We start from the raw sequence: 13,021 nt of genomic DNA, 5'->3' as shown, positions 1-13,021 counted from the left end.
TTGGAATAAAACGCAATCGAATGCACTGTAAATATGTTCTGTGCTAAAGTCAATGCCGAAGCACCAACCTGACCAGCAATTTTATGTAATCAGGAGCAGTTCAACTTCTGCCAACGGGTGCTGCCAAACAACCGCCCATCCATGGAGAGCGGGCATTTAGAAATCTTACATCTTCCTCCCTCCTCCCTCCAATTCCTTAATGGACCATTAGTAACGGGATCGATCTTAGTTACTCTCGTAGCAGTCCATCGCGAAAGCATATCTGCTGTGTTTACTAGTGCCAGAAATACCATTCAAAAGTTAAGAGGGGAGAGCCAGCACTTTGCAAATCTTTGGGGGCCGGGAGGCGGGGGACAGTGGGACAGTGGGATGGTGGGAAGACGAGCGGGAGCCCGGCGAGCCCTGCACTCCTATGCTGCGGGCCAATGAGCCCTTAGTCCCCTTGCACCAGCCGGGAGGGGGCACCGGAACCGCCAACTTCAGCCGCCGAGCGCCCCGCGCCTCCCGGAGCCCTCCGCCCGGAAAACCGAGCCCACTGCCCACCCACCAGCGGCCGCCGCGGCCCCGGCTCAGGAGCCCCGCGCTCCTGTGCCCGGGGATGGGGATGCGCAGCACTTACGTCTCGGAATTTGTTCCACTGTCCGACTTCCTTGTCGTACTGGGAGATCGTGGTGAGCCATTGTTTATCATCCAGAAAATTACCGCTGTCCGACCGGCCCCCGGCCGCAGCCACCGCCGCGGCAGCTGCGACAGCCTGACTGCACCAAGCGGCTGCACACACACACAACACGGCCGGCACCTTGAGCATCTGGGAAAGGAGACACGACCGGGGGGCACAGGGAGGACTGTGTCACCCAAGGGGCACGGTGACCGGGGAGACCCTGGCAAACGTGCTTCAGCGACCACGGAGGTGGAGGGAGGAGGACACGAGCAGGGACCGGGTGCCCCCCCCTCCCCTTCGGCTTTACCCCTAAACCCAGGCACTCACACACACACAGCCCCGGGGGAGGAAAGGTGGGTATAAGGAAGGAAGCCCCAGCGACAGCAGCCCCGTTGCGGGGGGAAAACGCTTCCCGGCACATCACCTTGGTCTGAGCCCGCACCGCGCTCGCAGCTCCTGCTAGAAACGCAGCCTGGCTCCGCCAACTCGCTGCTTTCAGGAGCCGCCGCACGCGCCGCCGTCTCGAGCGGTCCAGTCAGCTCCCTGCGCCGGACGCGCTCTCCGCGTCTCCGCCTCCCCCCGCGCGCGGCTCTCCCGCTTTCTCCGGTTGGTTCACCCCTTCCCTCCCCCAGCCCCCTGGTTCCCTCCCTGCCACCTCCTCCTGTCCCACCTTCCTTTCTCCGGAGCCCAGCTGCAGTGGACTACCGATGCGCCGCTCGGCTGGAGGCAGAGGATGCGGCTGGTCCTCGCCTAAGCATCTGTATCAGCTTTCTAACCTCTCCTCTCGAGGAGAGGTCCTCATATTCGTGAGACAACTCTTATCATTCTTTCTGCTCCCGGATTTATTCAACACAAAGCCTACGGCACCTCTCGTAGGTGCCTCGGCTCTGCGTTTACGAAGCTGGCCAGTCAGACCTGGGAAGTGAGATCTGTCTGAGGAAAACTTTATGTATCACCAAGTCAAGAATCCCCTGGACTTTCTCTCCAGTAAACCTCTTAGACTAAGCTCCGCCCTAAGGCAAAGCCGTCTGGAGGGTCTTGGGGAGATGTGTTCAATTTCAGAGATGTTAAAGTGTGTTTCGGTGAACTTCTGAGTTAGTGCAGAGTGCAAACTATTATATTAAAGGGTGGAATTACTTTCTTAAAGAAAATAAAAGTCATCACCAGGTAGGGCATTTGGGTACACCTACATGTTCCACACACCTACATCTTCCACACACGGTAGATATTTTCCTTCAATAAAAACTCAGCAACTGTATTTTACGTTCTAGAACCTGAATCAAAATCTAGAAAAAACCCAACCTATGTCTCCCTACTGCAAAATGGAAGAGAGTTTTGCAGGCCAAACACTAATTTTGCCCTCCAAACCTCCATTTATAAAAAAAAAACACTTGGCTCTCTATGACTTCACATAATATTTTAAATAAATAGGAAGGGAATCAGTAACCAGCCCCCTGTAAAGAAAATCTGATGAAAACAATCTCTCCCACAGACTTAGGGGATTTAGGTGATTATTATATGTAAATCAAAAGATCTATTGGAACTAAAAGACTGCAAAAACATCATGTACTTATTTAAATTATTAGAGATTATTTCAGCCCAAACTATGTCTCTCAATTCTATGACCTTTGAAAATTTCATATAGCTTCCAAATTTCAGGAGCTGTTTGAACAGCAGCAGTACCTTGTCGTATTTTCCATTTCAATCCCATATAACACTTGTGTAATGTTTTCCAAACTATATTAAAATAGGAATCAAACAGAATGATTAATATTGAGTTCTAATTTTTAAATGCAGGATTTTAAAATGAATGTGTAATATGTAGAATACGTGAAAGAAAAAAATGCATTTTTTTTTCTCAGTAAAAGATATTTTCCTCAATTTCCCTGATTTCCACTCTGGTGAATAAGTAATGAGGGGAAAAAAAAAACAGAATTTACAATTACAATTCATAGGAGCCCTGATTGATGTAAATGTGAGATAACGTTAAGAATACTGATGTATGCTAATTCTCCATAGATATTTACTTTGGCCTAGTTACAACTGGACTTGCCATGTATTTTAGCATATTCTAATTCTTGTTTAGGGTATAATGGATAATCACTAGGAGATCCATCCTCCACTGTCACCTCTTCCTCTCTCAGATCCTTAATCCCCCTACATCCTGTCCTCACCTCTTTGTCGCAAAATTTGAAAAAAATACTTTTCTTTCAATTCAATAAGAATATTTTAACATGTTTAAAAAAACTCGTGTTTTTTTTTAAATTTAAATCCTATGGGCAAAGCACAGGAATTGTGTCTTAGATGAAACTCTGACGACAGCAGAAGTCAGTAACTCAAAAATGACTTTTTAACCTTTGTAAGCTACCTTTAAAAAAGATGTATGTTGTTTGCCACAAAATATGTGATGACATATGATGCACTAATACTCCATTATGTATTTCAGCATTGTAATTGCCACCTAAAGCTAACATGATCAGCTTTAGATTTACGGAAGCATATTTATTTATTTTTATACATCCATTTACTCTGAAATGTGTGTGTGTGTGTGTGTGTGTGTATGTATATATCTATATGTATATCTATATGTATATATGTATATACATATATACGTATATAAGCATATATACGTATATATGTATATATATGTATATCACTGATGACCCTGACATGTTCATCAAACTCTTCAAACTCTTCACATCTAGCTTTCACTGGCAAGTTCCCAAAATGCAGCTTTCCATGGACTACTGCAAGATGTAAAAGTTTGTTGAAGAACACACAATGACAGTTATACTCGTCTGGAAGAAAAGCCTCTAATAGGGTATCAAACTCCCCATCTGATAATAGAGCAACAAATTGCAAGTTTGAAATGCTCTGAGTCCATCTCCAATGTATTTGTGCTGTGTCTCTGGTAAGGTGCAGCTCATCTTGCACTTAAACCTCTACCATCCTCCAAAGCCTCTTAGCCATTGTCAAGGCTAAGCTTCTGGGCATGTTACTAATTTAAGTAAAAGTCAACTAAATGTGATGGTGTGATGTTATTAATCAAGGGAAAATCTCCTCTCAGTTTCTCTATATAACTCAACGTCTGGATCTTCAAAGAGCCGGCTTTTAAAATTTAAGTAATCCTGAGAGAATTCACACTTCAGTTAACACCTTGGTTATCAGTTAACACCTCATTGGGGATTAATTGAAAGCTTGCTGAGAGCAAAACCCAGCTTGCAAGAAGACTGGAAGAGTGTTAAGCGGAAGGTAAGATATGAGAGGGCTAGTTAGTAACTTTGCATGTCAAAGTGGGTGGGTACAGAGGGGAATAATTCACTGACCAGGCTTCCCAGTTTTGTTGGGAACCAGTGTGGGGAAGTGGAAAAGTTAAAAAAGTAGATATTAGTGTGGGGTGTTTAGGGTGGGCAGAGTAAGATGCTGGTTCCAGAAAAGTTAAGTGGCAGCACCAGAACTTGGTTTTGTGTTTCGGATCTCACCAGAAGACACAGATCTTTAGATGTCCAGCCCCTTTACTGTCACTTCTGTCACTTCATGCCCAATAATAGTTTATAGATGTTTGAAAAGCCAATATTAGGGCCACTCAGATATTTTTTTGCACTTTATATTTGTGTTTTTATCCTTTTAATTCTTCCTGTACTAAACATTGAGTTAATCAACAAACGTCTATGACTGAATATGTTCAAGATATTTTACTAGGAGTATTTTATATATTAAACCAATTTCTTTCCTAGGTTTCCTTACCCTCATTTTAAAATTTGCCACAGTTCTAGAAAGATAAGTACTAAGCATATAGTGACAAGAGGTCCATTTCTAACTATCTTTGAAATTGGGATCTATGAAGACCTTCATGGAACTCTTTATTTAAACACACACACACACACACACACACACAGAGTTGTCTTTCATATGTTATTTTCATTCTCAGCCACTGTAAAGATACTTTACTCTGTTGTTTTTCTTAACTATCATGAGGATATGTAGGAAAGGTCTAACTTATTGTATATCTTCTGTGTGCGAGCCACTTTATATGCATAGCGTACTTTATTCTTCACAGCTTGTCCAGGGTCCCATAGTAAGTAAGTACAAAGGAAGGATTTTGAAAGTATGAAGTTCTCCAGAACAATCATGCTACACTGCTTCCAGGCGTTTCCTCTTTATATAGAAACATCTCTGTTTAGATCATCTCCTATTTATGTTTTTCCATTCCACGACACCCATATCTTCCTCCCCACGTGTTGTGCATTTATTTATATCAATTTCAATAAGAGCTAGGACTCATTTCTAAGTAAAGTCAGAGAAAGAGGGAATGGTTACATCAGGAAGCTTACTAAACAACAGCAGAAATCACTCCACTTGCATGCTGAGCACCTTAGATCTGTCTCAAATGACCCTGTCCACTAGGAACCGCAGTTTCAATGGAACCAAGACTGGAACCCAGCAAACAACTCACCTCTCTGACAGAGAAGGGAATTAACCACAATTGCCTCCCTCTCCTTATGCAAAAATGTTGTTTGCCAATTAGGCAAATGTTGTTTGTCTTTCCATTACAGCCAGCTGGTAGGAGATAAGGAGAGATGGGCATTAAGGGCTTCCCAGAGTGTCTAAAGTCACCAGAAGCTGTGGTTTAATGATAGACCAGTTATCCTAAAGGCACAATTTGGCCATATCTGAACAATTTTATTGTAAAGTGAGGGAAACAATACCTGATCTATAAAAATCAACCATCTAGAGTGGTGCCATGTGCCAAATATATCAATAAGCTTGAATTCAGCATTTTAAAAAGAAACGAAACAAAAATAAAAAAGCCCCTGGGTTTTAAAAGTTCAGCAGTAAATTAAAAGTTCAGCAGTAAATTAAAGACCTGCCAGCATCATCATAAAAACATGTCAAGAAGGAGCATTTTAGGTCCTCATTTTGGATTTTCTTTACTTAATCTATGTAAGTCTTATATCATCTGTACTTAACTTAATAAAAGGTAGCAGTAATTACTAAGATTTACATTAGGGGCATCAAAAAAGACCAAATAATAATAATAATAATAATAATAATAAAAACTAGAACAGAGTTACTAGAACAGTATAACAGGTCTTTTTGTTATTGTTTTCTGTTTGTTTTTAGAAATCAACTCAACTTAAGCAAACTTAGAAGCTAGTAGATACCTGATTTGATAAACAAGTCCTCTTGTGATTTAACTTAATCTAAAACATTCAGTAGATAAACAGAATTTAAAAGTTTTAATAAATATGAGAAGCATATGAGTCAGTTCCATTACAGTACTATGATTCTTAAAAAGGCATTTTTCAACATTTAAACCAGAGTGAATCTGATTAATTTAATTGATTACTAAGTAGATGATACTGGAAAGTGGCCAGTAAGGCAATTAAATATTGTTTTTACTTTATATTGAGATGGATTTCTTAACTATGTTTTAAAGGTATTTATTAATTTTAATGAATATTAATTGTGAAAACAGATTCTATTGAGAAGTACAAGGTACTAACACAAAAATGGATAATACAAAATGTATAAAAATATTTAAACAATATACTCCAAACACATACACAGAAATGCACATTCTTATACTTAGGTTATTACATTTAAAAATCTGAAGGTCAAAAAGACAAAAATATCCTTGTGATTAATACATATTTATTTTTACTATTTGACTTACAGATTTATTAATATATAGTAATAACATTCACATAAGAATGTGTGTGGAGTGGGATTATTCTTTAACTCAGAATGTTATTTCGCCTAGAGAATACTATGTTCTCAAATGGCTATAGGTGGAGTTTCTCAATCCAGGGCTACAAAGAACCTTTTTGTTTTTTATGAATTTTTAATTGTTTACTTAGTTATAGTGGACTAATGCAAATATAAGTGGTTGGACAATTAAGTTCCGTAACTAATCCTAGAAAATGTGCTACATAACTCATGTCTGAATATCACTACGGTCACCTTTGAAGTACTCCCCTTGGAAAGCTATACACCGATGCCAGTGCCTAGTCCACCCTTCAAAACAATTTTGGAACTCTTTCTGGAATGGCCATCAGAGCTGTCATCGTATTACCCTTGATGTCCTGAATGTCATCAAAATGTCTTCCTTTCAATATTTCCTTTATCTTCAGGTAAAGAAAGAAGTCACTGGGGGCCAGATCAGGTGAGTAGAAAGGGTGTTCCAATACAGTGATTTGTTTAGTGGCTAAAAATTCCCTCACAGACAGTGCTTTGTGAACTGGTGCATTATCGTGATGCAAGAGCCACTAATTGTTGGCAATAAGTTCAGGTTGTCTAACATTTTCATGCAGCCTTTTCAGAATTTACAAATAGTAAACTTGGTTAACTGTTTGTTTAGTTGGTACAAATTCATAATGAATAATCCCTCTGATATCAAAAAAAGGTTAGCAACATTGTTGTAACAAGTTCTCAAACTTAATTGTAGGACTTTGTAGGCTTCATATAGCATTCTCAATTAAATTATCATTAGTCAACTATTTTCAAAGTATAAAAACTATCCCAAGTGCTACTGTAAATCCTTGTCATTTAATTCTGTCCTCTTGGATGAATGGGGCGTTCTCTCCATGTGAGGCAGTTGTACTAAAAAAGAGAGAAGGTTATGATGACTGTTCATATATAAAATGTCAAGAATTCTTCACACTACAGGATTGCTGGAAGTATAAAATACTTAACTAAAAATGAAACAAAAGCATGAAATAATTCACAAACAATATAAGTTTCTCCTCTCTTAAAGTTAACCTTGCCATTTTACAGTATCCCCCCCGTAGAAGTTTTGCTTTCCATGTTTTCAGTTACCTACAGTTAACTATGGTCTAAAGATATTAAATGGAAAATGCCATAATAAACAATTCATAAGTTTGTACCCCATTCTGAGTAGTATGATAAAATCTCATGAGTCTGGCTCAGTCCTGCCCAGACATGAATCATCCCTGTGTTCAGCGCCTCTACTCTGTGTATACTCCCCGACCTGTGTACGCTCCCCTACTGTTAGTCACTTAGTAGCTGCCTCCATTATCAGATTGACTGTCATGGTATTGCAATTCTTGTGTTCAATTAACCTTTATTTTGCTTAATAATAACCCCAAAGGACAAGACTACTGATGCAGGAATTCAGATATACCAAAAGAAAGCATAGAATGCTTCTTTTAAGTGAAAAAAAATTGAAAGTTCTGGACTTAATGAGGAAAGAAAAAAATTGTATGCTGAGGTTGCTAAGATCTATGGTAAGAATAAATCACCTCTCAATGAAATTGTGAAGAAGGGACAGACAAAAATGGTATTAGTTTTGCTGTTGCACTTCAGACTGCAAAAGTTCCTGCCACAGTGCCTAAGTGCTTAGTTAAGATGGAAAAAGCAATACATTCGTGGGTGGAGAACATGAACAGAAAACATGTTTTGATTTACGACAATGTGATGCACGAAAGCACGGGGTCCATACAAAGACTTCAATTCAGCAAGGGATCCTCCGAAACCAGTCACATTAAATCACTTACTGGAAGTAAACAATGGTTATACTGTTTTGAGAGAGAGAGAGACCACATTCACATAACTTTTATTATAGTATGTCATTATAATTATTCTATTTTGTTATTAGTTATTGTTGTGAATTTCTTACTGTGACTAATTTATAAGTTAAACTTATCATAGCTATGTACATATAGGAAAAGACAGTATCTGTAGAGAGTTTGATACCACGCGGTTTCAGGCATCTTGTCGGGATCTTGGCATGTATCGGCAGATATGGTGGGACTATTATTTAAAAATATTTATTGATCATTCTCTAAATGCTCTGCAGTTGGAGATCAAATTATGAATAAGCTGCTACAAGGCCTCATTCCACAAAAGCTTACACTGTTGTAAGGGGAGAAAAATCACATAAATAATTATTTAAATACAGTATGATGAGTGTTAAGACAGGAATTATGTTAAGTAGGTCTCTGCTTGAGCCAATACCAGGACACCGAAATGTAAATTAACTGTCCTATATATAAATCAAAAGTTTAGAAATAAGCGTGACCTCAGACAAATAGCTCAAACCAAATGATTGAAAGTCAGGTTTCTCCATCATGAGCCAGCTTAATAATATGGAACTCCACCCAAGTCCCAAGCAAATTTAGGTGTGTTCATAGTGTTTAAAAAAAAAAAAAAAGCCATAGGAATTAGAAATCTCACATGACACTGGAAGTCTAGGAAAAAGGAGAGATTCTCTTCCTACAGCACATGCACAAGAAAAGGAGAGTTCCCCCACATTAGAAGCTTCAACACTTCCTCCTTGAATCACGTTGGTTTTCATTTATTTATATATCCAACTCTGAAAAGATGCTTATACCAAGGAGAATGAGGTACCAGTGATAACTGCAGCACTAATAAAGAGCTTTCCCTATCAAATCTTTTATTGGGTGGATGGGGAAGACTAAGTTCCCCAAAGGAAGGTCAAAGCATTGCTTCACAAATGACAGGATCAAGGGTGGCAAATGTAACAGATTCTACAGCAGTGGTCTACAGAGGATTCCATGAGAGAAACAGATCATTTAAGAGCCAAGACTTGTGAACCTTGAAGAGTAAGTGTTATTAGCCAGGGAAAGTATGATAGGAATAACATGCCTTTTAGAGGAAGAATACAGATGAAATCAGAAAGCTGTGCAGTAATCTGGAGTTTGCATTTCTAAATGTTTTGTTTCTAAAGCATCATTAATATACATATAACATAGGGTCAATTCATTTATTATGCAAAGGAAAATTATAGATCAGTAAGAAAATCTTTTACAATCCAGTAAAAAGGCAGACATTACATTTTCATGAGCAAAACAGAAAACATGATGATTTAAATAGGCAAGTTCAGAAAAATGTTCTTTGTGCGTTCTATGCCAAACAAACAAAAAAATATAATCACATTCTACACTTTCAATGCTTGTTGACAAAATATGTGGGATGAAGATAGGAGTGATTTTTAAGGGTCCTTTTGATATTTACAATAATACCTTATTATTATAAAATATATTATTCATTTCCCCAAGGAAGAATGTGGTGTTAAATTTATCTACACACCCAATGAATGTATTAGTATGTCTCTCCGTCATCATTAGTTCTGTTTTAAGGGTCAGTACCATTTTAGAGTTTTCTTTTTTTATGTCTTTTCACACTTCTTCTTTGGAATGTATGGTATCGCTGTTGGTTCAGGAATGGCTTCTGTTCCAATCACTCTTTTTAATTGACTGTTGATGGCCAGAGGAAATCAAACAAGTTAATGATGAATAATGATATTTACCTTCTTTATTTCCAATGTATACGCTTTTTTATCTTTTTGAGTTGGTTAGGACCTCTAGTAAAATACTAAATAATAGCGACAAGAGGAGGTGATCTTGCTTTGTTCCTCTTATTAAATGAGACTAAACCCACTATTTCTCCATTAAATATCATGCTTAATGTAATTAACTAATATTGCTATTGTCGTTGACAAGGGTTTTCATCTATGTATAATACTTTTTGTGGATTTTATCAAAATCTTTTAACCTCATATTATTCTCCTCCTTACCCAAGTGTTAATGTGGTAAATTACATTAACAGATTCCCCATCCTACAGGCTAAACCATGTTTGGCTGTGATGTATTAATATAGAATCAGATTTCATTTTCTGATACTTTATTTTTATAAGGAAGAATTCTCTCTGGGATTTTCATGCTTAGAGTTTAAGATAGAATCTTGCTTCACTTGTTGAGTGAATGTGGAAACATTTTCATATTTTACTATAACAGTGAATAAAACAGTAAATAATAGGTATTGCCTGTTTGTCAAATTTGGTAGGAGTCATATAATCTGGGTTTGTTTTCTATTTGGATGATAGCTTTTGGAGTACTTTTCATGATTTTTGAACAATTAAGGTTTTTAATTTTAAATTCATAAAATTGTATTTCCCAATAATTGTATCATTTTTCTAGGTTTTTGTATTTACCAAACTCAAGTTGTACATAACATGCTTCTATATTGTTAAATTATGAATTTATATATTCAGTTTTCTTTTGTGTTGCTTACTCTGTTCCTTCATTCCTTTTCTTTCCTGATCATTTTTGCCAGCTGTTATTGATAGGTTCTGCTTTCTCTTTCTTGGTTTTCTTTATTCTTTCAAGCATTGTGGGAATAATTTTGTGTTCCTCTTAAGTTATTTTTGTTTCATAATATAATCGTTTTATTTTATTTTTTGTTTTGTTTTAAGGCTAAAATTTTCCCTCTGATTACTACTTTGGCCACATCACATAATTTTTGATATATAGTGATATTTTGTCATTTAGTTTTCAATCATTTTTAATTTTACACTATTTACCTTTTCATTCAAAACACTATTTGATGTATGCTTTTTAATTGCAGATGGTTTTTAATTTGAAAATATGTTCTTTTCTTTTTTTAAAGTATTGACTTACATACAGAGATTATGGCTTGAAAGAACTTTTCAAAAAAATGTATGGGAATTTTGCTGTGGCCTACTACCCAGCCAAATTCTGTAAATGTTCACTGCATTTTTGAAAACAATATATATTTCCTTTCTATTAATTACAGAGTGATGCATATATCTACATATGTATAGTCTACATGATCATGTTTGAAATTTTTGTTATCTATAGCTTTGTATTCTTACTTGTGTTTTACTAAGCCATCTTTTGTTTTCTGAGAGTTGTGATAGTCTTACACTGTGACTGGGAGACATTGTGGCTTTGTCAACTTCTCATTTAAATTCTATTAGTTTTTTTGTTTGTTTTGTTTTTTGTTTTTTGTGTTTTGTTTTCAAGTTACTTAAATTCTATGGGGAATGTCGAATAACGTTTATGTCTGAATTCTAGCCCCAAATGTGCCATCAATGGTGCAACTTAGAATAAGTCAACAGTTCAGTCCCTCGATGTTCCTACTAATAAAATAACAAGCGACACTAGATACTGGATGCCTTCTAGGAAATCTTCCAAATCTAATGTTCTGTGACTTTAATTTGCAACAGATTTCGTCATTTTTGGGGACCAGTTACTTACAATCCTTGCTTTCTCTATTATTGTACACATTGAAGGAGAAACATTAAACAGGTAAGTTTGATAATACTAGCCCCAGTGGTAGAAAACCTCTTCCCTATATAAACTGATCTTAAATCTAAGCACGGATAGAAAGGATATAGAATTGACATTTTCTCCCTGTGAGACTGGGGTCAGTTCTCAAGAAGCTACACAAGGGACATAGTTTATTAGACTAGGGATTAGTCTTTCCCCTCTAAACGCACCAAAATTGGATTTTCCCTTCACCTATATATTGTAAATCTCTTTTGTGTTATTACATGGTCTTCAGTAAAAATATTATATGACTGCATAATATTACATTGTATGATTATATTATAGTAAAATTAACTAATTACCATTTATTATACACTTACATTCTTGCAAATCTTTGTATATTAACATAATTAAATTTGTTTTATTCCATTGTTATTTATCCTGGATAAAATTGAAAATGTTCAGAATGTTCTACAATTATTTGTAATTACCTTGTAGCAATTTGACTATTTTTATGCAAACTAAGGTTTTAATTTAATTTAATTGACCATAGCAACTTGAGAAGCACTTAATTTACAGAGATCTTATTATCATAGAATACTTATTAGTTTCTAAAGTTGTCTCTTGGCACTGACTTAATTGCTCCAAACAGAAAATTTACACAATGCCATGACCTTCTTAAGAGTTGATTTGCTGGAGATGTAAGGAAGTTTAATCTTTAACTATTCTGAAACGACCAGTACAAATGGGTAGCTTTTGGGGCAATATTTTGATGTATTGCACCATTTACGTGTAGTCACAACTAAAGAGTATGAATATTTGAGAACTTAGATTTGTTTTAATTATCTCATATAGTATATTTCAACATTTAAAATTTTTCAATGAATAATCAGACTAAAAGAAAGTATTGCTTAAAAAAAACACCCTAAAAAAATTGTTTGTGAATATAAATGCAGCCCTAAGAACTTCCTTATACAACCAAACACACATCAAAAAATAAATAATCCAAAATTTCATTTGTTCTAAGTGTTTCTGGGAGAATTTGTGTTATTCATTCATTAAATCATCCCTCATCCCTGTACTGATATGATTATTCCTATTATTTGATAAAAATTTTGGAGACTTATGCAAATATGCTAAACAAAAGCAAAGTATGGTTTGCCATTTGGATTATTTAAACCTTGATCAGAATTATTATGGCAAACCTGATTATCTTAGGAAATCAACTTTTAATAGGAGAAATGGCTTTGTGGTAACCAATACATCATTTTAAAATAGAAGTTATAAATTTCGGAATGACTTCATC

The 13,021-nt window shown here is 36.7% G+C and overlaps 1 protein-coding gene across 4 annotated transcripts in view; it reads right to left on the bottom strand.

Moving 5' to 3' along the window:
• Positions 1 to 1,454, bottom strand: part of SPOCK3 (SPARC (osteonectin), cwcv and kazal like domains proteoglycan 3) — a 327,148-nt gene extending 325,694 nt beyond the window's left edge. Inside the window, exons 1-2 of one of the 4 annotated variants that reach the window (XM_081075581.1) lie at positions 1,332 to 1,454; positions 620 to 808 (exon numbers count right to left, since the gene is read on the bottom strand). In XM_081075581.1, coding sequence (XP_080931707.1) covers positions 620 to 808 — 189 coding nt within the window. In that variant the 5' untranslated portion in view covers positions 1,332 to 1,454. Of the gene's footprint in view, positions 1 to 615; positions 809 to 1,085; positions 1,222 to 1,331 lie in introns of those variants that run through there. The other 3 variants (XM_081075583.1, XM_081075582.1, XM_081075580.1) reach the window with 3 other exon arrangements.
• Positions 1,455 to 13,021: the final 11,567 nt, after the last annotated feature.

Source organism: Rhinolophus hipposideros, assembly GCF_964194185.1.
Source record: "Rhinolophus hipposideros genome assembly, chromosome: 16".
In the NCBI taxonomy this organism is placed as follows: domain Eukaryota; kingdom Metazoa; phylum Chordata; class Mammalia; order Chiroptera; family Rhinolophidae; genus Rhinolophus; species Rhinolophus hipposideros.
Note: the sequence above shows the minus strand (reverse complement) of the source record. Positions and strands in the feature narration are given on the sequence as shown.